The sequence below is a fragment of the Pseudonaja textilis genome, chromosome 1 (genome assembly GCF_049901715.1).
Source record: "Pseudonaja textilis isolate UNSWEBS1 chromosome 1, rPseTex1.2, whole genome shotgun sequence".
NCBI classification, from domain to species: Eukaryota; Metazoa; Chordata; class Lepidosauria; order Squamata; family Elapidae; genus Pseudonaja; species Pseudonaja textilis.
The window spans coordinates 7,636,979-7,662,949 of NC_141990.1; the positions used below are offsets into that span (position 1 = coordinate 7,636,979).

Consider the following 25,971-nt stretch of genomic DNA (forward strand, 5'->3'; position numbering starts at 1 on the left):
AAATATTAATAAATTAAGCCTTCGTGTGCAGCATCTTGCTTTATTGGGTACACATTTGAGCAGCAGCTCACAAAAGCTTATACCTTTGAATACTTATTTATTTAGCATTATGGCATATACGTGGGCTAGCGAGATATATTAGCATTTCATCTAGATTAGTAAAACACAATAAAATATAAATGTTAAAATAATATAATAATATGCACAATATAATTAATAATAAAATATAAAAGAGCTATGTTCAAATTGCAATGTTAAACTCGATTTCATTGAGGAACGCATCAGGGTTGTGTTTGACCTCGGGAGTCTGGGGTAGGCATGGTCAGCTCGATATTACTCGTGTCAGTTGCCCTGAGTGCCCTGCCAGCAAAAATGGGCTCCCAAGTTCCGTTTTTGGCTGCGACGGCCTCCTGCTACCCTCTGCCAGCGAAAACGGAGCTCAGGAGCAAGCTTCATTTTTGCTGGCAGAGGCACCTCAGGCTGGTCCTTCACTGTTTCCAGGGTGGCCCTGCGGGCTAGATCTAAGCACACCACAGGCCAGCCAGATCCAGCCCCTGGGCCTTGAGTTTGATACCCTGGTTTAGGCCATCTTAACTATTGAAGCCCAACCTCGTTTATATTTTTTTTAAAAAAATCAGATACTGGACCGGTACATGCCCTCAGCTTACAGCCGGTCATGATGTGATCTACAGTTGGATGTGGGATCTCGCAATCACACCTAGGGGGGGATACTATGCCCCATGTATACACAGAGTCTCGGCAGGCACTATGCGAGGTGGAAATCATGTTCAGGATTGTCCACTGTCGTCGTGGGAGGCACATTTGTATGGAGTCATTTATACGTCTTCCTATAACTGGATGTTCAGTGACCCATTTGACTTTCCATTGGGAACCAATTTAAAAGTTGTTGGCCAGACGTTGTGTAAGTGCCAACGAGGACTTCCTGGATTTGAGTCTTCTGGCTGATAAATGAGGAAGGTCAGCACTTTTAAAAAATTATCCTTCGTTCCAGGTTGCAATTCAAAGAGAGAAGCAACCTCGAACTAAGGAGAAATTTCCTGACAGAACAATTTATCAGTAGAATGGCTTCCCTCCAGAAGTTACGGCTGCTCCAACACTGGAAGTTTTTAAGAAGAGACTGGACAGCCATTTGTCTGAAATTGTATATGGTCTCCTGCTTGAGCAATGGGTTGGACTAGAAGACCTCCAAGGTCCCTTCCAACTCTAGCATTCTGTTAAAATTGTGTTACTGGACTATTATTATTTTTTGCAAGGCTGCATTATTTCATCTATTACATATGTGGTGAAATAAATTTCTTTCTTTCAGATAGGTCGAAATGGGAAAAGGGAAAATTGGAGGGAACTTAAAACTGAATGACTCTGGTAAAGAGAACTGTAATTTGTGAATGTGTAAAGAAGATATGAGCACGTATGTTATTTAGAGTGTTATCAATGCTGGTTTAAAGTCTTCAGTCCTTTATTATTCTTTGAAGTGAAGCCCAGAGGGGAGACCTTTGCTAAGAATAATGAAGTGGAGATTTAAGGCAGGCTTAAAATTTAGGTGCCCCTCCTCTCACAAAGATATCTCGGCTTATATGTGTATGCTGGACGGGTGGGGGCAACGATATATTTTAGAAACTGGATTTTCTGAATGTGTACCCTGTCCCAACCTATAAGCTGGGTTCCTGCAATATATAATAAGTTTAAACTGAACACTAAGAAAGCTTAGGTTGCTAAAGGAGAGTATTTGTAGCTCAGGGTTGACATGAGGGTTCCTTGGTGCTCTCTGAGCTTGGTTGTTTTCTTGCAGACATTTCATGACCCAGCTAGGTAACATGATCAGTGATAATCAAGTAGTCATCATCGACTAGCACTGACAGTGTTACCTGGTTTGGGTCATGAAACATCTGCAAGGAAGCAACCAAACTCAGAGAGCGCCAAAAATCCCTCAAAGCATAGGCCAGGGGTCTTCAAACTTGACAGCTTTAAGACTTGTGGACTTCAACTCCCATAATTCCTCCTCCGGCCATGTTAGCTCAGGACTTCTGGGAGTTGAAGTCCTCAAGTCTTAAAACTTGCCAAGTTTGAAGACCCCTGGTACAGAAGCATAGTTAATTGGCTTGGTTATGTATGTTGTTCAGTGGAAAAGCCCCAGTTTTGTTGTGTTTTAACAGCAACCCCACGGTGTCCAACACACCTATGTTTTTAACTGCCAAGTATTTTTTTTTAATTGTGTTTCTGTTGCTGCTATGATTCAGAGGGCCTCACGTGTGAGGAAACATTGACACAATGCTGGTACCTCTGTCTTTCCCTAATCTTAGTTCTGAGCAGCCAGATTGAGGTGCAACACTATTTATTTTTTATTTTATTTATTTAGTTTAGTTCAGTTTGTCAAGCCAGTATGACAAAACACGTATAAGTCTGAACATAACTTATAAACGTATAAACATAAACGGGTATAAGTATATACATCATAATTGAGTACGAATAAATGGGAAGAGTAGGATAGGGACGGTAGGCATGCTGGTGCACTTATGCATGCCCCTTTCCACTTTGGAAGCCATATTAGCACCAGGCGCTTCCACACGGCCACATTCGCGAGCCTGGGAAAATGGGAGGGGGGAATTTCTTGGAGTGTATGTGGTTAGACATAATAGCATTCTTCTTCTAAGTCAAGGTCATGTGGTTTCTGCACCTGGGTGAGGGGACGTCTCAAATTGGGACGGATGGTGATTGGGGCATGTGATGCCATGAGAGGTGTAGGGGGTGGATTTGTAGTTTTTTACTTATTGCAAGGAAACCCGGAACTTTCAGATTCGGGATTTCCCAGATGTGCCAGTTTACTAAAATAAAAAAGAACTTTTGAGAGGATTTGTGTCTCGGAATTATTTGTTGGAATGGAGGTTTTCTGGAACGTTGACAGCCCCCTCTTAGGAATGGAGTGAAGTCCACGGTAGACAATTTAAGGTTAAAGTTTTGTCGGTTTGAGGCTGTGACAACAGAGTCAGGGAGTGAGTTCCAGGCACTGACCACTCTATTGCTGAAGTCGTATTTTCTGTAACCGAATTTGGAGCAGTTTATTTTTGAGTTGGTATCTGTTGTTTTGCCCGTGTGTTATTGTCCTCAACATTGCGAATTAGTTTGCTTTTCAGTGCGGCCAGGCTGAGGGTGGACTCATTCGGGTCTGGATTAATGAATCATCCTGAAATCTGGGCATAATGTACAGGTAGTCCTCGACTTAACAGGAGTCCATTTAGTGACTGTTTCAAGTGACAATGGCACTGGAAAAAAGTGACTTGTGTGACTGTCTTTTCCCCATGGTGACGACTTTTGCAGCATCCCCATGATCAAAATTCAGATGCTTGGCAGCTGGTTCAGTTTTACGACCTTTGCTGTGTCTCAAGGTCGTGGGAATCACCTTTTGCGACCTTCCGACAAGCAAAACGTCAGCGGGGAAGCCAGATTCACTGAACAACCATGTTACTAAACTTATCAGCTGCGGTGAAGTCACTGTGGCAAAAAAGGGTCGTAAAATGGGGCAAAACTCCCCGAACCAATGTCTCGCTTAACAACAGAAATGTTGGCCTCAGTTGTGGCCGTGGGTCAAGGACTGCCTCTATTCACAAGTTGATCTGTGCTGCTGACTTTTTTTCCCCACCTTTGTTGTGGGTCTATGGGAAACAATCCATGCAAGTTCGCACACCCGCAGTCAAATCTCAAGTGCTTGTACTTAGCCATGGGTGTGTTCCAGCCGGTCTGTATGACCTACATTTTCTGGACTCCCTTCCTTCCTCCTTGGAAGAGCTTTAAGAAGCACATGTTCAGACACCCCACAACCCCAGGAGCCGTAAGGTGCTTCTCTGCTTGTCATCCTTGAGACAGGTCGGAATAACAGAGTTGGAAGGGACCTTGGAGGTCTTCTAGTCCAGCCCCCCTCCCTGCTCAAGCAGGAGACCCTTATACCATTTCAGTCCAATGGCTGTCAGTCTCTTCTTAAAAACCTGCAATGACGAAGCACCCACAACTTCTGGTGGCGAGCTGTTCCACCGGTTAATTGTTTTCACCGTTAGGAAGTTTCTCCTTAGCTCCAGATTGCTTTCTCTCCCTGATTAAGTTTCCATCCATTGCTTCTTGTCCTGCCCTCAGGGGCTTTGGGAGATAATTTGACCCCCCCTCTTCTTTGGGGGGCAGCCCCTCAAATACTGGAATGCTGCTATCATGTCACCCCCGGTCCTTCTTTCCTGTAGACTGGCCAAACCCAAATCTTGCAAACGTCACTTCGTATCTTCTTCTCAAACTAGGGTAACGTCCTGAAAGCCACCCCTCTTCTGGCTCAAATAAAAATATATAAAAATAAAAATAAAAGCCGTAGGTAAAAAAAAACATCCAAGGAGCACCTAGATGAGGTGTTGCCTCCTCCCCCCTCTGCTTTCTTTCCTCCTCTCCTCTCACTTTCCTCTTTTGTCGAATCTGTCCCGGTTAAGGAGGGTGATTCTCCCCCCCTGCTGGTGAAAGTGTGGCAGAGGAACTCAAGCTTATATTTACTTGCCCTGGGTTTGGCTGCTTTTCAGGCTTTGGAAGGAAGAGGCAGAGCAAACGGCAACAGAGATGGCGCGGCTGGTGGCCGTTTGCAGAGACAGCGAGGAAGAATTCCTCTTCGAGAGGCTGCAGATCCCGCTTTACATCGATGACACCCTGACGGTAAGCGAGTCCCGGGGCCACTTCGCTCTGGGCTGGGGGCACGGGGGGAGGGCTTGCAACGCGCCACAAACGGGTGTTTTGCAATCCCTAAGCAAGCCATTCCAAACCCCTCCTCCTCCTCCTCCTCCTCCTTCCTCCTCCCTTCCCTTGCAATGCTCTCAGCAGACTCTGGAAAGGCCTCCGGGGCCACGCCTTGGAGCCCTCCCTTTGCAGTAATTGGTACACCGGGGTTGCCTCACGACGCCTTTTTGTGCCCTTACCCACGTCTGGGAGGCAGCATGCATGCACAGACACACACGCAGACACAAGCAAGCACGAGCGCACATACACGGGCAACACACATGCACTCAACTCGGGGAGGCCCTTCAAGCCGGGAGAGTCGAAGCCATTTTGGAACCTCTGTATATCGCCCGTCGGAGGCCCTGGGCGGCGTTGTGGGTGGGGTGGGATATGGGGTGGGGGAGGGGGGAATAAAGGGACCCACAAATGCAACCGTGGTGGTGGCGGGGGGGGAGGGGCAGAGGGTTGCTGGGGTGGTTCGGTATCCTTCCAACTCTCTTTGACGCGGTGGAGAGTGAACTTTGGTTGCTTTGCACACCTGTCCGGCTTTGCACGCGTTCGTTTTTGAAGGATGGGCATTTTAATTTTTTTTTTCCCCTTTTTTTATTTTAGAAGGGAGGAAGTGGGGTAGGATTGCAGGGGAACCTTTGCAGGTTGGGGTGATTTTTTTTTCTTTTTTTTTTTGCAAGATAAGAGATTTGGGCAGGAAAGATCCCAATTTCCGGAGGAACCAAATGCCAATATTGTAGAGGAATTTTTTCCTAACATTGAAGGTGACACCCCCAAAATATTTCAGCATTTTACTAGCATTTAATACTCTTCCAATCTGTTCATCTCCTTCCTTCCTTCCTTCCTTCCTTCCTTCCTTCCTTCCTTCCTTCCTTCCTTCCTTCCTTCCTTCCTTCCTTCCCCTCCCTCCCTCCTTCCTTCCTTCCCCTTTCCTTCTCTTCGTTTCTTCCCTCTCTCCCTTCCTATCCTGTCTCCCTTCCCTCCTTCCCTCCCCCCTCCTTCTTCTTATCTTCTCCCTCCCTCCCTTACTATCATTTCTCCCTTCCCTCCCTCTTCTCCCTCCCTCCCTCCCTCCTCCTTCCTTCCTATCTTCTCCCTCCCTCCCTCTCTTTCTTTCTTTCTTTCTTTCTTTCTTTCTTTCTTTCTTTCTTTCTCCCTCCCTCCCTCCCTCCCTCTCTCCCTCCTCCTTCCTTCCTATCTTTTCTTTCTTTCTTTCTTTCTTTCTTTCTTTCTTTCTTTCTTTCTTTCTTTCTTTCTTTCTTTCTTTCTTTCTTTCTTTCTTTCTTTCTTTCTTTCTCTCCTTTCTCCCTTTCTCCCTTTCTCCCTTTCTTCCTTTATCTTAAATTTCATCATAAACAGAGGGCTCTATTCTTTTTAACTCTTTTACCCAGGCCCTGAACCACTGCTTCCAACTCCATCTTAAGTTGCTTGCTTGTTATTTTGGGGTAGGTCATCCAACCTCTACTTGGAGATCAGGCCATTGGATCAGGCCAGTAGGAGTAGGGCCTAGTATCCTCGGTCTAAATCGGCGATTCAATGGGTAGAATGAGAAAGCCCCCGATTTTCCTGTTGTTCGGTATATCTCGGACATTAGTCCTTGGCTTATGACTGTAATTAGAATCAGAGTTTCCATCGCTAAGCAAGACAGTTAAGTGACTCGTGCTGGATTTGAAGACTTTTTTTTTTAAACCATGGTTGATAGAGAGATCAGTGCAGTTGTTAAGCGAGTCATGAGGTCATTAAGCAAGCCCTGCTTCCGTGGACTTTGTCACATGACTCTGGGATGCTGCAACCATTATAAATACACGCTTGGTTGCTAAGCGTTTGAATTTCGGTCACGTGACCTTAGGGAAGCTGCAACCACAGTCCTTGTGTGTGCAAGGCCTGGATTGTGTAAATCACTTTTTTTTTTTTAGTGCCACTGAATCTTGAACGGTCACTAAATAAATGATTGGAAGTCAAGGACAACCTGTACTTTGATGCTGGGAGTGCGATTTCCATCTGCTGCATTGAGCGATGGGAATAATCACGGGTCAGAATCACAGAGTTGGAAGGGACCTTAGAGGTCTTCTAGTCCAACCCTCTGCTCAAGCAGGAGACCCTATACCAGAAGGTCTCCAAACTCAGCAACTTTAAGACCTGTGGATTTCAATTCCCAGAATTCCTCAGTCAGCCGTGCTGCTGGGCAATTCTGGGAGTTGAAGTCCACAAATCTCAAAAGTTGCTAAGTTTGGAGATCCGTGCCCTGTACCATTTCAGACAATGACCTGTTGGCTTGGAGATCAACCGCTTGGGGAAATCCAGGCAGAGAATTTGGACTTTAAAGAGAAAGATTCTTCCTTTGACCCCAGTTTCCCAATGAGGGACCTTTCTGGATCACCGGCCCAGATTGTTGGGTGCCTCCAACACAATGCGTGAAGATAGTCCTTGACCTAAGACCATAATAGAGCCCCAAATGTCTGCTGCTAAGCGAGACAGTTGTTAAGTGAGTTTTGCCCCATTTTACGACCTACCTTGCCACAGTTGTTGAGTTGAATCACTGCACCTGTTAAGCTAGCCACATGGTTTAGTTTAGTTTACATTTACTTTATTGTCATTGCGCCTCGTACAATGAAACCAAGCACCATCTTCAGTGCACATCATGACCATGAAAATAAACCCTCACACTCCACACATTGAATTGAAAACCCCTGATATTGCATTAATATTACACTATAGTAGATTCAATAGAGTTCCTGCCCTGGGATAGAAGCTGTTTTTCAGCCTATTTGTCCTTGTTTTTATTATTATCCTGTACCGGCTGCCAGATGGTAATAATTCAAAAAAAAAAGGTTAAGTAAATCCAACTTCCCCACTGACTTTGCTTGTTGGAAGGTTGCAAACCTTGGGATACAGCCACTGTCATAAATGCAAGTCACTGGCTGAACGCCTGAATTTCGATCACATGACCGTGGAGACCCTGCAGCAACCATCGTAAGTGTGAAAAAATGGTCATAAGTCACTTTTTCTGAGTGCCGTTGTAACTTTGGACGGTCACTCAATGAACTGCAGTAATTTGAGGACTTACTTGTACAAAGTTCCTGGCTTGCTTGGAAAAAGTTCCACATTAAATGCCTAATACAGGTAGTCTTTGAACTATCCCACTTGAGCCGGAGGTTTCTGTTGCTAAGTGAGTTTTGCCTTTCTTGCCACAGATGTGAAGCAAGCCACTGCAGTTGTTAAGTGAATCGCTTGGTCATTAAGCGAACCAGTTTCTGTGTCCCTCCCCCCCCCCCAATGACTTGGCTTGTTGGAAGCCGACCAGGATAGCGATCACGTGACCTCTGGGCAGTGCAACCGTCATAAATACAGGTCCTCGACTTACAACGGTTGGCTTAGTGACTGTTCAAAGTTACAGCGGCGCTGAAAGCAAGCTACTTATGACCGTTTTTCACAGTTACGACATTTCCAGCATCCCAGCATTCCAGCTTGGAAACTGACTCGCATTTATGACAGTTGCAGTGTCCCGGGGGGGTCACGTGGTCCCCTTTTTGTGACCTTCTGACTAGCAAAGTCAATGGGGGGGGGGGAAATCAGATTCACTTAGCGACCGTCTTACTAACCTAATCAACTCCAGCGATGCCCTGAACGGCTGAAGGAAGGTCGTAAAATGGGGCATAATTCACCAAACAGATATCTCGCTTAACAACAGAAATGTTGGGCTCCGTAGTGGTCGTTATTTCAAGGACTTGCCTGTACAGTCCGGTTGCCAAGCACTCAAATTTGGATCAGGGGACCATGGGGATGCTGCAACCGTCGTCAATGCGAAAAACGGTCATAAGTCACTTTTTTCCAGTGCCTTTGTAACTTTGAATGGTCACCTGAACCAGGGATCTCCAACCATGGCAACTTTAAGCCTGGTGGACTTCAACTCCCAGAATTCCCCAGCCAGCAAGCTGGCTGGGGAATTCTGGGAGTTGAAGTCCACCAGGCTTAAAGTTGCCAAGGTTGGAGACCCCTGACCTAAACAAATGTTTGTAAGTTGAAGACTCCCTGTATCACCAAGACCGATTTAACTACCCTGCTGAACCAAGATCATTCAACATTAACCAAGGTGGAAACCTGTTACCCTTTGTATGCTCCGGACTATAATTTCCCAGCCTTGTTATTAAATAAGAATTAAAGGAGTTTCTCCGCCGAAGCCTGGAAAACAATACTTCACTATGATTATTTTTACGCATGACCACTTGAAAGGGGCCCTTGATCTCTCACCTGAATGGCTTGGTTGAACTTACCGTAAAACTGAAAGCACTTTTTTATTTTAATCATCTTGCAGTGGTGCTTTCTAAGGCGGCGGGGGTGTGTCTCTTGGGAGTGCAATTTTGTGATGAGGGTGGCAATTGCCTTAAAACGCCTGGGGTGCCGTTTCGCAAAAGAGAGTTTTTGAACTGGGAAACAGCAAAAAGGGGAAAAAAATTCTTGGACTGCGCCAGCGGCGGATTAGAAAATACCTGGATCTCCAATCTATCTATATATATAAAAAAGTGAAATACCACTCATGCATCATCACAAAATCTCCAGAACCGCAATGCCTTCAAACTTGAAATTTGGCACGTATGTTCCTTTTGGCTTCTAGGTGTTCACTAAGAAAGGATTTTTCAAAATGACCACCAGAGCCATTAGTATTTCCTATATTATTATTAACATGCTCTGATGCTAAGAAGTTCTACTCCCCCTCCCCACCTGAAAAGAAGCCTGTTTCAACTGCAGTTGAGCTAAGCCACACCCAGGCTCCTTGCTGTCTTCTTGCTCGCACAGCAAATACTGTTTCAGTTTCCAAACAGCCCTCAACTCTCACACACTGACAGGAGATTAGCCAGATGAATACCGATGGATTGTGGTAGGCAGAGGCAGAAATTTTTTCCCCTTATTTTTTTTCCCCAAAACTTGCCTGATCACATAGTTTTGTAGCGAAGCACAGGTATATCCTTCTAGTAGAAGATAAAATATTTATATTTTAGAGTTGAATGGTAGGCTGGACTTGGCAGTTTTCTTGCAGATGTTTCATTATCCTAACTAGGTAACATCATCAGTGCTCTTGATGATGTTAACAGGTAGTCCTCGACTTATGACTAATTGCTTGCCACCGTTCAGAGTTATGACCTACCTGAAAAAAAAGGGGACTTATGATCTGGATTGGACGTTTTAATGGTTGCACCCAGTGTGGTTGTGTGACCGCACTTCGAGCATTTGTCAACACAGCCACAAGTTCCTGTACAACAATAACTTCTGGTTTTCAGCAAAACTGCACCCACAGCCAACCTTTCATGGCTGCGGCATCTAATTGTCATTAGAAAGGAAGGCCCATGAAGAACCGGAGGTCACTCTATAACGGGGGTGTCAAGCTCGGTTTCATTGAAGGCCGCATCAGGATTGTATTTTATCTCGTAGGGCCAGAGTGGGCGTGGCCAGAGCGGGTGTGGTCAGCTCGACATCACTCGTGTCAGGGGTTCCTGTGGTGGCCCGAGCCCCCGGCCAGAGAAAACAGGCTCCTGAGCTCCGTTTTCGGCTGCAACGGCCTCCTGTAAGTAACCCTCTGCCAATGAAAACGGAGCTCAAGAGTTCTGTTTTTGCTGGCAGAGGCACCGCAGGCCAGTCTTTCGCCATTTCCAGGGTGGCCCTGCGGGCCAGATCTAATCACCCCGCGGGCCGGATCTGGTCCCCGGGCCTTGAGTTTGACACCCCTGTTCTACAAGGCCAAGTCCTTTCAGACATGCTTAGCTGTAATTTACCGTTGATCAGGGTTATCATGATAGCAGTATTCCAGTATTTGAGGGGCTGCCTCAAAGAAGCGGGGGTCAGGCTATTCTCCAAAGCACCTGAGGGCAGGACAAGGAACAATGGGTGGAAACTAACCAAGGAGAGAAGCAACCTGGAATTAAGGAGAAAATTCGTAACAGTGAGAACAATTAATTAGTGGAAAAACTTGCCTCCAGAAGTTGTGCGTGCTTCATCACTGGAGGTTTTTAAGAAGAAAGACTAGACAGTCCTTTGTCTGAAATGGTATAGGGCCTCCTGCTTGAGCAGGGGGCTGGACTAGAAGACCTCCAAGGTCCCTTCTAACTCTGTTATTCCGACCTGTCTCAAGGATGAGAAGCAGAGAACCATCTTATGGCTCCTGGAGTTGTGGGACGTCTGAACATGTGCTTCTTAAAGCTCTTCCAAGGAGGAAGCAATGGAGTCCAGAAGCGGGGTGGGCTAGAAGACCTCCAAGGTTCCTTCCAGCTCTCTTCTATTCTTATTCTAATGTGACATACAAATAATGTAGAAGATAAAGTGTTCCTTTCTGAGGTCATCCCCTCAGCAGTGAGTTGTTTGCAGTGGAACCATGTCCAACGAAAGTCACTATACAATAATGTGCCATTTTCAAGGCCATGCAATAAAGTAAGCCATTCGTTCTGAAACACTGTTTATTTAAAAACACCAGTATTTGTGCAGCCACTGACACTTGCCAATCACAATGAGAAAAGGTGGACTGTACAGGTAGTCCTTGACTTAACATTTTTCATGACTGCAACGTTGTCATTAGAAAGAAAGGGACATGAAGAGAAGGACCAGGGGAGACATGATAGCAGTCTTCCAGTATTTGAGGGGCTGCCCAAAGAGGAGGAAGGGGTCAAGCTGTTTTCTAAAGCACCTGAAAGCCAGACAAGGAATAATGGATGGAAACTGATCAAGGAGAGATTCAACCTAGAAATAAGGAGAAACTTTCTGACAGGGAGAGCAATCAACCCATGGAACAGTTTGCTTTCAGAAATTGTGGGAGCTTCATCCATCACTGGAGGCTTTCAAGAAGAGATTGGACTGCCGTTTGTCAGAAATGGTGTAGGTTCTCCTGCTTGGGCAGGGGGTTGGACTAGATGACCTACAAGGTCCCTTCCAACTCTGATTATCTGTTATCTGAAGAACTGGAGGTCACTCCATAAGGTCAGTCCCTTTCATATATCCATGCAATGTTACAATGCACATACAAAGGAACTTTCACAGCAACGCTGTAAGGCTGTTTTCACCATTTATTGTTGGCAATTCTCCCCATCACTCCCACAAATACCGACAGTTGTAAGACAGGTGAAATAATTTTCAAATAATTTTGGCCTTCAGCCCTCGGCTATTTTTCTTTTCTCTTCTTCTTTCCCTCAGTGACCGCTGCAAAAATGTGAAATCGTGTCAGTCACATGACATGATATTACGAATTATGACTGCAGTGGGCAAGCTCCATTATGTTGTAACTCAAGGACTTTCTGTCCTTCGTGATGAAGGGACCGGGTTGGGCGGATGAATTATCTTGCCTGCAAACCGCCAAAGTCTGAGAGCACCAAGGACTTCCATATCAAGGTCTTATCAGTTCTCGACCTACGACTGCAATTGAGTCCAAAACTTCAGTTGCTAAGCAAGACCCTTGTTAAGTGAGTTTTGCCCCATTTTATGACCTTTCTTGCCACAGTTGTTAAGTGAATCACTGCGGTTGTTAAGTGAGTAACACGGTTCTTAAGTGAATCTGGCTTCCTCCTTAACTTTGCTTGCCAGAAGTTCTCAAAGTGTCAAGATCACAGGACCCTAGGGCGCTGCAACCAACATAAACATACGTGCCAGTTGCCCAGCATCTCAATTTTGATCATGTGACCATGGGGATGATGCAGTGACGTGTAAAAAAAATAGTCATAAGTCACTTTTTCAGTGCCATTGTAACTTCATATTGTCACTGAACAAATGGTTGTATGTCTAGGAGTACCTGTACAATTTTTATTTCTCTGACGTCTGTGCCAAGTTTTCCTCTTACAGGGTGGCATAAATAGCATTCAGATCAATCAATCAATCAATCAATCAGAATAAAGCTGGAGCTCTTCTAGTACAGACCACTATTTAAACAGGACACCCTATACCAGGGATGTCCAACCTTGGCAACTTTAAGACTTGTGGACTTCAACTCCCAGAATTCCTCAGCCAGCAAAGCTGTCCACAAGTCTTAAAGTCCACAAGTCTTAAAGTTGCCAAGGTTGGACACCCCTGCCCTATACCATTCCAGACAAGTGGCTGTCCATTCTCTTCTTAAAAACCTGCAGTGATGAAGCACCCATAACTTCTGGTGGCAGGCTGTTCCACTGTTTAATTGTCCTCCCTGTTAGGAAGTTTCTCCTTAATTCTAGGTTGCTTCTCTCCTTGATTAGTTTCCATCCCTTGTTTCTTGTCTTGCCCTCAGGTGCTTTGGAGAATAATTTGACACCCTCTTTGTGGCAGCCTTTCAAATACTGGAATACTGCTAATCATGTCTCCCCCGCCCCCCCGTCCTTCTTTTCTCTAGACTGGCCAAACCCAATTCCTGCAACCGTTCTTCATATGTTTTAACCTCCGGGCCTTTGAATCCTCTTCGTTTCTCTTCTCTGCACTTTTCCCAAAGTCTCAACATCTTTTTAGTAATACGCTGACCAAAACTGGACACAGTATTCCAGGTGAGGCCTTATTCCAGGCTTTATAAAAGCCGTACCTAATGCTTCACACGATTTTGATTCTAGGCCTCTGTTTATGCAACAAAAAAGATTGTGTTCGCTTTTTGGGTGGCAGCTGCAGTTTTTGTCCATATCGGCACAAAAACTGGTCCTCAAAGTTCTGACCATTGCAGACATGGGCGTAACATTTGAGTCTTGGCAGCCAGCTCGCATTTAGTTTAGTTAAGTTTAACTTACTTTATTGTCATTGCACCTCTTATAACACAATTAAATACCATCTTCAGTGTACATTATGACTATGCAAATAAACACAAACATACATCCTTCACATTCTATACATTGAATTGACCCCTGATATTGCATTAATATTGCGCTATATTTACAGCTGGTTGTCATTTCAGTGGTCCCATGACTGCCATTTGTGACTGTCGCTGCCAGTCTGTGGAAGCTGGCAAGGAAGGTCCCGGGTCCCCTGCACCCCCCACACACATACCCTATGCCTCTTTCCCTGGTCCTCCTGTGCTTTTTTTCTCTTAGCACTGTCATAACTTGGAATGGTCACTAAACAAATTGTACTTACGATCACATCCCTTAGAAGTGGGAATTCTAGACCCAGTTGCTGCCGTAACTTGAGGACTTACCTGTATTAAAGAAGTCACGCTGGTCTTTCAACGCATGGTGACTGGAAGCACAATATCGCACCAGGAATACATTCCCAACCCAAAAAAACCCCATATAAAAATGGCTCAAATCTTCCTACATTTTGGTGTCCTGGATGATACCTTGTGGGTGAGAGTTGCAAGGGTTGTACAAGATTTTGGCCGCTTCAAAGGTTGCGGTTTGGGTGGTGCCTGCATCCTTATGCCAGATTGCACACCGGCTCCGCCTGCCTTGGAAAGTGAAGTGCTTTATAGTGGTGAAGCGACATCTGAGTGTGCAAGGCAGCTCTCACTGCCTGCCGGGCACAACCAGGGCGCTAAGCCTCTCGGCACTGGAAAACGGGAGTGTTATGAAGATACTTCAGAAAGGTGGAACACCTTTATAAAGGTCACTGTTGGATCTGTAGGTAGATTATATTTAAATATAACTTCTGATAATTATCTCCGAGCGGACACAGGATTAGTTCTAAAAAAGTACAGGAATGTAGTTTGAAAATAGAACGAATGACTTAGCAAGCTGGTTGGCTCTCCTTTACCTGGAGGCTGCCTGTCAGGGTTGCTCTGATTTGGTTTACTACACTGTAGGTGGGATTGGGCTCAGCGGTGGGCCTCAGAAATTCCAGCAACCGGTTCTCTTCCCGGTTGCTGGGTGGGCGTGGCCATGGTGGGCGTGGCCTAGTTGGGCTCTTGCATCACGGGGGGGGCCTCCCCCAGGCTCGGAGCCCCTCCGGAGCCTGGAAGCGGGCCTGTTTCTGTCCTTCTGGAGCCTACAGGAGGCCCGTTTTTGGCCCTCCCCAAGCCTCCACACGGGCCCTGCACTTACCTCGCATCCAAAACGGGCCATGTGGAGATTCCTGGGAGGGGTGGAGTAGAGTGGGAAAGGAGCAGAGGTGGTATTTGGCAGGTTCTGACCCGTTCTGGAGAACCGGTAGCGGAAATTTTGAATAGTTCAGAGAACCGGCCAATTCCACCTCTGACTGGCCCCGCCAACCCCATCTCTTCTCTGCCTCCTATTGAGTCCCGGCTGATCGGCTGGGTCTTCTTTGGTTGCCCTGCACAGGAGAACGGAGCTGGAAAGCAGGTTAGTGGGGTAGGGAGGGAATGGGGATTTTGCAGTATCCTTCCCCTGCCAAGCCCACCAAGTCACGCCCACAGAACCAGTAGTAAACAATTTTGAATCCCACCACTGGAGGGGAGGCATGGGAGAGGTCAGCCAGGGATGGGATTTGGCGGTTCTCTTACCGGCCATAACATTAGCTATGGGTTCTCCCAAACCCGGGCGAACCCGTAGCAGCCCATCCCTGGTTGGGCTGGATGACCTCAAGGGAAGTTTTCCAAATCTTAAGATTGTCCGAATCACTGAAAGGGCCAGCTACGTAACTCTACTAAAGACCATAGAAAGCAGCTATATTCCTGGATGGCCTTAATTAATACAAACATATCAACCTGTCTTAATTGTAATTATTATTCTCCAGGCTCCCAAGGTGGTATACAGGTAGTGCTTGACTTACAACAGTTCATTTGGCGATTGCTCAAAGATACAACGGCACTGACCGTTGTAACTTTACAACCAATTTATGATGTAAATTCCAGTCTTAAGGATTACATTTCAGTGTCAACCTTGGGTATTCTCACACACACACACACACACACACACACACACACACACCAGCATTTTCCCCAGCTGTTCGAAGACACCAATTTTTATTTGATTAATAAAATTTTTTATCTGGGTTCATTATTTATTATTAGTTTTAAGATGTCCTGTATTGTTAAAAGGCAGCTTTTGGGCAGTTTTCCTAATCCTTGAGAGGTGTTCAGAGGACCAGAGCACACTTGCAAAGAGAGGGCAACCTTGCCTGTGACGTAAGACAGATGAATGTTGGATTAGATCAAAGGTCTTTGCTTTGCGCAAGAGAAGAAGCTGACAAGGTCCTTCCTCAAAGACCTTTGATCTTCTCAAAGAACAATTTGAGAAATCCAGGGATACGGCACTGGGGGCAAGGGTGAGTTGGGAGCAGGCACCTGACCAGCATTCTACTTAGCCCTTAAATGTTTATTTATTCAAACCATTTAGATAGCCGTCCATCTTTCGACCACCGCTGGGCAAATCTCAATCCAAAATTAAGATTCGGATTAACAAGAGTTGGAAGGGACCTTGTAAATCATCTAGACCAGGTGTCAACTTGTAAAACATATCCTACGTGTCTCAGAGAGTCGGCTTCATACAGGTCATGCTGGCATGTCACTCGTAATAAATCTTTCGAAGTTTGCCCTCGAGGCTTATGATTAAATTGGGGCGATCGCTGGAATCCTGACACCAGGGGTGTCAAACTCGATTTCATGGAGGGCCACATCAGGGTTGTGTTTGACCTCGGGGCCCGCAGGTGAGCTTGGCTGGGGTGGGCGTGGCCATCAAGGTCATCAATGTCGCTCATCAAGGCTCTGTTTTTGGCTGCAACAGCCTCCTGCAGCCCTCTGCCAACAAAAACAGTTTGGAGAGGTCGTACGCGGCTGGCTCGGGCTCTGTTTTTGCTGGCAGGAGGCTGTCGCGGCTGAAAATGAAGCACGGACGAGCTGTGTGTGGCCTCCCCAAGCTCCATTCTTGTTGGCAGAGGGCTGCAGGAGGCCATGTGACCACCGGGATGTTGCAACGATCGTTAAGTGTGGAAACAAAGGTCATAAGTCACTTTTTTCAGTGCCGTTGTAACTTGGAACGGTCCAAAATGACTTGTTATAAGTCGAGGGCTACCTGTATGGTAAATACATTTTGGATGCTGCAACAGTTATCAGTGTGAGAAATGGTCATATGTAAGGACTTGTTTTCAGTCTCATTGTAACGTGGAACAGTCGTGACACCAGTGTCTCTAAGTTTTATACTTCCTGCGTAAAATCATTTTAAACATTATAAAACTCAACTGGATAAAACATCTCTTCTTGTGCCATTATCTGTCATCGGATGTTGGCGATCATGTATGTATGTACACACACAGACACACACACACACACTTTGAATACAGTGTATTGTCAGAGCATATCTACAGAAAAGAAAAAGAAATAGTAACATATATACTAATAACAATAGTAATGGTATAACAGAATAGTTTTAACTGAATTTCTCTTTATATTAGCTTATTTGTAATTCTGTTGGTTATATTGGCATATTTATCATTATAAACCATTTTTTATATTTAGTTCGTACATAGCCATAATCTTTCTTCATCTAATGTCTATTATCTCTAACCACTCATAAAATCTATTCCATGTTGAGTAAATATCCTGTATCCTCTTTGTCCTTTATTTTTAATGTTAATCTGTCCATCTCTGCACAATCCAATATTTTCCAAATTACACCCTCATCTGATGGAGTGTTCTCGTTTTTTTCCCAGTATTGTGCAAATACAATCTTCACTGCTGTCAATAACAGGCAAGACTAGGTATATGGTCCCTTTATCATAGCCCTCCGACATTATGCCCAACAAAAATATTTGTGGTTTGGCGATCATGTTGGCGATCTCCTAGCCGCATGAAAAAGTGCTGCTGAGTTTTGTCCAAACCAATCCCTTAGATGTTGAAGCCATGATGTTCTTCTTCTGCCTGGACCTCACTTGCCTTCCACCTTTCCCTGGAGGATTAAGTGAAGTAGGCCGTATTTTTCTGGGTATCGCATCACCCGTCCGAAATATTCTAACTTTTGCTTTTTGATGGTTTTGATAATTTCCCTTGGCTTTCCTTGGCGGCTGGTCACCTCCTTAAGTTATAAAACACAAAACATTTAAAGCAACAGTGTGCCATCCTCTTTTATCTTTTTCCATCGATTGGGAGAAAAAGCAGGTCTTCAAAGTCTTTTGCAAGGCTAGCCAGAGCCACAGCCCTCCGACACTCATACTTGCTTGTCAGAAGGTCTCAAAAAGGGGATCACCTGACCCCGGGATGCTGCGACCATCATAAATATGAACCAAGCGTGTGAATTTTGATCCCGTGATCATGGGGATGCTGCAAAGGTTGTAAGTGTGAAAAATGGTCAAAGGTCACATTTTACAGTGCCATCCTGCCATGTTTTATATATATTTCTTGCCACCAAAAAGGGTACCAGGTCTTATTTACGGGGGGGTGTCACTTGCACACGTCGCCCCCGGCCTCCTTTTTGCTGTCAGAGGCCTCCAGGAATTTCTTTCGCAGCTGGCAAGGCTTTCCTGAAGGCCTCTGCGGCCGATAACAGAGCTCTGGATCGACCCAGAGCTTCCTTATCAGCTACAGAAACCTTCAGGAAAGCCTTGCTAGCCTTGCTGGTTGCAGAAGAAATGGGCTGGCGAGGCAAGTGTTGAGGTGTGCGAGGCCTGGCTACAACTGTCCAAAGGTAAGTAGTAGGGCAGCTCCACCCCACTATCCCCACCCTGGTTTAATTTTTATCCGTGCACTCTGGAGTGGGCAGGATCTTAATTGGGGTTTGTTTTGGGGGTAGGGCTTATATTGGGCTCACATGTAAAAATCAAGCTAGGACTTACTTTCAGGGCAGGTCGTATTTTCAGGGAAACGGTAACTTTGAACGGTCAGTGCATGAACTGTTGTAAATCCTTTCACTCTATAAGCTTTCTGGGTTGTGTTGAAGCTTTCATTTATTTGTGGCAGTGCAAGCCGTTCTGTTCACGTTGCGCTTCAAAGCAAATAGTCTGTGGTGTTAACCAGAGGAGCACAGCAGTCCTTTAAGGGGCTGAATACGCGATGTTGTACTTTTAAGAAGGTCTTGAGAAACGGGGCCTTGTGATTGTGTGCCCTCCAAAAAGTCATAAGGCTTAGCCACCTGTTGCTCTGTTTACAACTCAGCTCTTCAAGGTTGAGGTGCAAGTAAGGTCAGCACAATCTACACAGGTAGGCCTCGAATTGCAACCCTTCGTTCAGTGGCCGTTTGAAGTTACACTACTGAAAAAGGTGATTTATGACCATTTTTCACACTTAACGCCCATTGCAGCTTCCCCAGGGTCACATGATCCAAATTCAGATTCATAGCGATTGGCATGTATTTATATGTTGGTTGCAGCTTCCTGGGATCACATGATCCTCTTTCGTGACCTTCTTGACACAGGCAAAGTCAACGGGGAAGCCAGATCCCCTTAACAACCCAGTTGTTAATAATGCAATAGCTGCAGTGATTCCCTTGACCACTGTGGCAAGAAAGGTTGTAAAACTCAACAAATATCTCACTTAGGAAGAGAGATTTGGGGCTCAGCTGTGGTCGTAAGTCGAGGATTACCTGTGCAGGTCTGGATGTCCCATTCAAATATATCTTCTGATTGTCTATTTGGATGGATGGATGGGTGGTGGTGAATGGATGGGTGGGTGGGTGAATGGATGGGTGGGTGGTTGAATGGATGGGTGGGTGAATGGATGGGTGGATGGTGAATGGATGGGTGGGTGGTTGAATGGATGGGTGGGTGAATGGATGAATGGGTAGTGAATGGATGGGTGGATGGTGAATGGATGGATGGGTGGGTGGGTGAATGGATGGGTGGGTGGTGAATGGATGCGTGGGTAGGTGGGTGAATGGATGGGTGGGTGGTGAATGGATGGGTGGGTAGGTGGGTGGGTGAATGGATGGATGGGTGGGTGGGTGGGTGGTGAATGGATGGATGGGTGAGTGGGTGAATGGATGGGTGGATGGTGAATGGATGGGTGGGTGGTTGAATGGATGGGTGGGTGAATGGATGAATGGGTAGTGAATGGATGGGTGGATGGTGAATGGATGGATGGGTGGGTGGGTGAATGGATGGGTGGGTGGTGAATGGATGGGTGGGTGGGTGGGTGAATGGATGGGTGGGTGGTGGGTGAATGGATGGGTGGGTGGTGAATGGATGGGTGGGTAGGTGGGTGAATGGATGGGTGGGTGGTGAATGGATGGGTGGGTAGGTGGGTGGGTGAATGGATGGATGGGTGGGTGGGTAGGTGGGTGAATGGATGGATGGGTGATGCACCATCAAATTGGTATTGACTCTTAATGACCACCTAGATAAGGGGAATGCAACCTTGGCAACTTTATAGCTGGCTGGGGAATTCTGTGAGTTCACAAGTCTTAAAGTTGTCAAAGTTGCACACCCTTGACCTAAATCGGAAGGATTTATATTCCTTGCAGACAGTTGGTCATTGGCATCCTTTTTAGAGAATCATTGGGGCCACTTGGAGGTCTGTCTGTGTCTTCAGGGTCACCTGAGTGGTGCAAATGGGTGGGGAGCCTTCTTGGAACTGCTGAAAGGACTCTGTTGAACACTGGAGATAGATGATGTTATGTTTCTTCCTCTCCCCCCCCCCCCCTCCCCCTGTTGAGAGAGGCCTGTTCAATTTTGACATAGATGCCCTAACTGGCTTTGCGTCTAAGGAAGGACGTTTGCTCACTAGATGTCTATGGAGATTCTCTGCGTGAATGTCCCAAAGGTGCTTTTTTCAAGAGACAACTGGACTTTCTGGGTTTTCTTTGAAGACGTTTCGCTTCTCATCCCAGAAGCTTCTTCAGCTCTGACCGGATGGTGGAGGATGGATGGATTTATACTCCTTGCAGACGGCTGGTCATTTGCATCCTTTAAGCGAGTCGTTGAGGCCACTTGAAGGTTTACAGGCCGAAGAAGTATAAATCCTACCATTCCCTACCGTCCGAGTCAGAGCTGAAGCTTCTGGGATGAAAAGCGAAAGGTCTTCAAGGGAAAACAAAGGAAAGTCCAGTTGCCTCTTGAGAAACGGCACTTTTGGGACGACCATGACGTGGATGACTGAGAATCTCCATAGACGCTCGTGTGTGTGTGTGCGTGCGTGTGCGTGATCTCCAGTGTCCACTTCCACCTTGACCCCAGAACTCACCTGCCAATGTTGTCCTCCTCATGCAGATGGTGATGGAATTTCCTGATAACATGCTAAACCTCGATGGACATCAGCACAGTGGAGGCCAGTTGAAACAGTTCATTCAGGTACAGTAGTATCTTCCCTCACGAGATCCAAGTGCTGGGGTTTTTTCAATTCACAAAAAATCATTAGGGGGCCTGGAGGCTAAGGTTTATGAAGAGCTGATGTTCCATCCTGGCAGTGGGGGTGTGTGTCAGGTTTGACTCAGCCTTCCGTCCTCCCGTGGTGGGTAAAATGAGGACCCGGATTGTTGGGGGGAGCAATAGGCTGACTATAAACCCGCGTAGAGAGGGCTGTGTAACACCGTGAAGCAGTATGCGTCTTAAGCGCTACTGCTCTTTCTAAGTGCTATAAATATAGCTTGTGATGTTTATATATTCTATAAATAAGATATTGTTGTTTGTTTAAGATGGTATGTGGCATCCAGTTTTGTCACCACGATACAAAGATGTTAAAATGCTAGAAAGAGTGCAGAAAAAAGCACCAAAGATGATTAGGGGACTAGAACATATGAAGAATTGTTGCGGGAATTGGACATGTCTAGTTTAATGAAAAGGGTGATTGCAGGGTTCCAATATTTGAAGGGCTGCCACAAAGAAGAAGGGGTCAACCTATTCTCCCTAGCACCCAAATGTAGCACAAGAGGCAATAGATGGAAACTAATCAAGGAGAGAAGCAACCTAGAATTAAGGAGAAATTTCCTGGCAATCAGAACAATTAACTTGTGGAACTACTTGCCTCCAGAGGTTGTAAATGCTCCAACACTGGAAGTTGTTAAGAAGAGCTTGGACAGCCATTTGTCTGAAATGGTATAGGGTCTCCTGCTTGAGTAGGGGGTTGGACTAGAAGACCTCCAAAGTCCCTTCCAACTCTTTGTTTTTAAATAAAAGTTTTTTATTTTTTATACATCTCTTCAAGTGAGCAACGTGGTTCCAAGCTACAACATTCATGCATAGTCATAATTACATTTCCAACTTTATTATCTAATTTCATATCAAATCATTATCTATTCCATTGATCTTTAAGTTCTCACTTCATATTTTCATTAATCCAATATCAAAAGCATTTCATCCTCACATATATTTTCCACTCTTTATCCCCTATTATTTTCATTTCCAGTTTACCACCTATTTTATTTTACATTATCTTCTTTAACTTTCTCAAAGCCAGTGTACAATAAACAACAAAAAAAGAATAAAATAAACTAATATATTCAGGATCCACATGGTATTTCCCCCCAGGAGGAAATATGAAATGGTTATAGGAATATCTCTGGAAGAAATATAAGATTTGTAATCTTATATTTCTTCCAGAGATATTCCTATAACCATTTCATATTTCCTCCTTGTTTCCATTTAACCAAATTTTACCTATGGAATTTTATTAAGTTTTCATTCCCTCCTTTTAATCATCATATAATAATCTCATTGCAGATACTTTACAATGTAATTGTCAACTATAAAACATGTATACAAAATGTTTTATGAGTTAATTGGAGTAACTGCCAGAACCCTGACAATAATCCTTTCTGGTTTACCATATTCTCATAGTCCTTTCCAACTCTTTGTTATTCTGTTAAGGTGCGTGGCTTGTATAAATTTTGCAAACCAACAAACAAATTATACTTTCCTACCTATGACGGTCGCTGTAGCGCTGAACCATTACTTTAAATAATTCCTTACTCTCTTCCCTCTGCAGAGGCACAGCATGCTGAAGCAGCAAGATTTGAGCATCGCCATGATGGTGACGTCACGTGAAGTCCTGAGCGCCCTTTCTCAGCTCGTCCCCTGCGTCGGCTGCCGCCGTAGCGTGGAGCGCCTCTTTTCTCAGCTGGTGGAGTCTGGGAACCCCGCTCTCGAACCCCTCACGGTCGGGTCCAAGGGAGTCCTGTCTGTCACTCCGAGCTGCATGAGGGATGCAAAGAAGCTTTACACGCTTTTCTACGTGCATGGGTAAGATCACTGAGGGCCAGCGTCTTGCCCTATCCCTCGTGGGAGGATTTTTTTTTCATCCACCCATCCATCTTTTTACGTATATATTCATTCTGTCAGAAAGGTGAGCAGCTATGGCCCCTTTACGAGTTGTGCACTGGTCCGGGAATTCTGGGAATTGTTACAAAGGTTATAAAAGGGTCATAATTGCCCATCCTTTTCCTGTCAAATTTAAGAGGCTGCCCAATTCACCTTCGATGCAGAGTAGAAAAAGTACCCTAGATACATGGTGGCTAGAGGGGCCTTCATTTGTGGCCAGCCCAGAGTTGGCCGGAGTTTGGAAGAGAGAAATAACCATAGATTAACCTCCATCTGCACCCTGGTGTGTTTTGATATAGGCAAACTCTGGTTTCCTGTGTGGATTGTGCCACTCCTTTACCCACAGATTACTACACCTAAACCACGCGCTAGTCGCAATCCCAAGATAGCTGTCGACATCATACAAATAATGTAAGGAGGAATTTTCTGACAGTGGGAACAATCAACCAGTGGAACAGAAGTTGCTTTCGGAGGTTGTGGGAGCTTCATCACTGGAGGCTTTCATCACTGGACTGCCATCTGTCAGAAATGGTGTAGGGTCTCTCCTGCTTGGGTTGGGGGTTGGGCTAGAAGACCTCCAAGGTCCCTTCCAACTCTGTTAATCTGTTAAAAATGCAGGCAATCTTTGACTTACAACCACAACTGAGCCCCAAAATTTCTGTCGCTAAGCAAAACGCTTACAAAGTGAGTTTTGCCCTATTTTAGGACCTTTCTTGCCACAGTTGTTAAATGAATCACTGCAGTTGTTCAGTTAGTAACACGTTTGTTAAGGGAACCTGGCTTCCCCGTTGTCTTCACAATGTCAGAAGGTTGCAAAAGGGGATCACATGACCCTGGGACACTGCAACCGCCATAAATATGAAGCGTTTGAATTTTGATCATGTGACCAGGGGGGTGCTTATGAAAAATGGTCATAAAGTCACTTCTTTCAGGGCCTTCATTACTTTGAACAGTTGCTAAATGAACTATTGTAAGTTGAGGACTTCCTGCACAATGAAAATTTATGGAAGAGCATCTATAATGGGCCCTCATACAAAATCATGTTGGATGGGAAATATAATGTTGAACGTGTCAGCATTCCAGAAAACCTCCATTCCAACAAATAACTCCGAGACACAAATCCTCTCCAAAAGTTCTTTTTTATTTGGGTAGTAAACTGGCACATCTGGGAAATCCCAAATCTAAAAGTTTCGGGTTTCCTTGCAATAAGTAAAAAAATACAAATCTGCCTCCTGCACCTCTCATGGCATCACATGCCCCAATCACCATCTGTTCCAACTTGAGCCGTTTCCTCAACCAGGTGCAGAAATAACATGACCTTGACTTAGAAAAAGAATGCTATTATGTCTAACCACATACACTCCAAGAAATTCCCCCCTCCCATTTTCCCAGGCTCAAAATGTGGCAGTGTGGAAGCGTCTGGTGCTAATATGGCTTCCAAAGCTGACAGAACGGATTTTTCAAGGGTTTTTTTTAACATTTTTTTCCCCATTTCTTTTCTTCTCCCCAAAGGTCCAAATTAAATGAAATGATTGATGCAATTCCGAAAAGTAAGAAGAACAAGCGGTGCCAACTGCATTCTTTGGACACTCACAAACCGAAACCCTTGGGGTAAGTGTTAATAAAAAGCACACGCATGAAACGGGTACGGGCACACCTTAGGACACCCCTCGGCAGGCTTAGTTGGTAAAACTGCTGGGTGTAGAGAGAAAGCAGAAATGGACAAAATAATGGTGCTTTTGTGCCTGCTGGCATCAAACCGAAACATTAAAAAAGCAGAGTCAAAAACAGATTTTCTCTACCAAGGCCGTGTTGGTATAGGTTGGGTGTCAGTCACCTGCGGCTCCGGAGCCGCATGCAGCTCTTTGGGCCTTCTGCTGTTGCTCCCTGTTGGGTGATCCCACCGCTGACTGGCCTTGCCCCTCACCTTCCCAGTCATTCCTCGCCTGGCTTGAGAAGGTAAAACTCAAAATAACAGAAATGAGAGGGAGGGAGGGAGAAAGAGAGACCCATTTCCCACAAAAAACACGGGGAGCCACAAAACCTGGGTAGGCGTGGAGGAGGGGGGTCATGTTACTGGGTGGGAGTGATGTTGAGTTTGCCACATGCACCCAGGTGTTGGGGCTCCCGGTGTTTTCTGTGGGGAAACAGGTCCAAAGAGCTCTTTGAGTGTTTAAGGTTATAGTATAGGTTGAAAGGTTATAGTATAGTATAACCTGGTATAGGTTGAAAAATTAGGAGCTTAAAAACCCATGGTGAATGTTAGCACCAATAATTGCCTCTTGGTGGCACTGTCTTAGTGGGGATCTTCCCTAGCCAGCCAGCACAACGAGTCAAAACTAGCAATTTAATCCATTTAAGTGATATTTTTACCCCCTCAAACAAGTTGTATCAGGGCATGCATTATGTTTATTTTTGGGGTGTGCGTGCCTGCAATTGCAAGTGACAGCATTGGGGATATAAAACCGATTTTTTTACCCCTCTGCAAAACTTCTATGGATATTCTCAGTCATCCAGGTCAGGGTTGTCCCAAAGGTGCTTTTTTTTCAAGAGACAATTCATAAAACATTTCTATGGCCGTTTTAAAGTTGCCAACAGAAAGAGAATGGGGAGAAAGGGATTTGAAAGAGAGCAGTGTAGCAGTTTGGAATCGGAAGTGTATTCCATTCGTAGTTTTTCAGAGATTGTAACTAGGTGACTGGAGTTTCTGCCAGGCAAAAATCTAATTGGAGAACATGACTGATGACTCTTGGCTATGGACGTGTTTCGTTGGAGAATATGAATTATGATACACCCAGGGGGTGGGGGGAAAACCCAGTGAATTACGTGTCTCAGAGTCGGCTACACCCAGGTCATGCCGACATGTTGACTCCGGTAGTGGGAGTCCATTTTTTTTACTACCGGTTCTGTGGGCGTGGCTTGGTGGGCGTGGCAGGGGAAGGATACTGTAAAATCTCCAGTCACAGGTGGTATTTGCCGGTTCTCCGAACTACTCAAAATTTCCGCTACTGGTTCTCCAGAACTGGTCAGAACCTGCTGACTAACACCTCTGGTTGTCTCCCAATAAATCCTGTTTAGTTTTGGAAGTTTGGTTTGAGACTCATGATTTAATTGGGGTAACTGCCGGAATCCTGA

At 45.3% G+C, this 25,971-nt stretch overlaps 1 protein-coding gene across 1 annotated transcript in view; it reads left to right on the forward strand.

Moving 5' to 3' along the window:
* Positions 1-4,589: 4,589 nt before the first annotated feature.
* GGNBP2 (gametogenetin binding protein 2) overlaps positions 4,590-25,971 on the forward strand; it is a 55,621-nt gene continuing 34,239 nt past the window's right edge. Inside the window, 4 exon segments of the mRNA XM_026710302.2 lie at positions 4,590-4,701; positions 20,791-20,871; positions 22,505-22,758; positions 24,349-24,447. Of these exon segments, the coding sequence (XP_026566087.2) occupies positions 4,609-4,701; positions 20,791-20,871; positions 22,505-22,758; positions 24,349-24,447 (527 nt within the window). The 5' untranslated portion in view covers positions 4,590-4,608.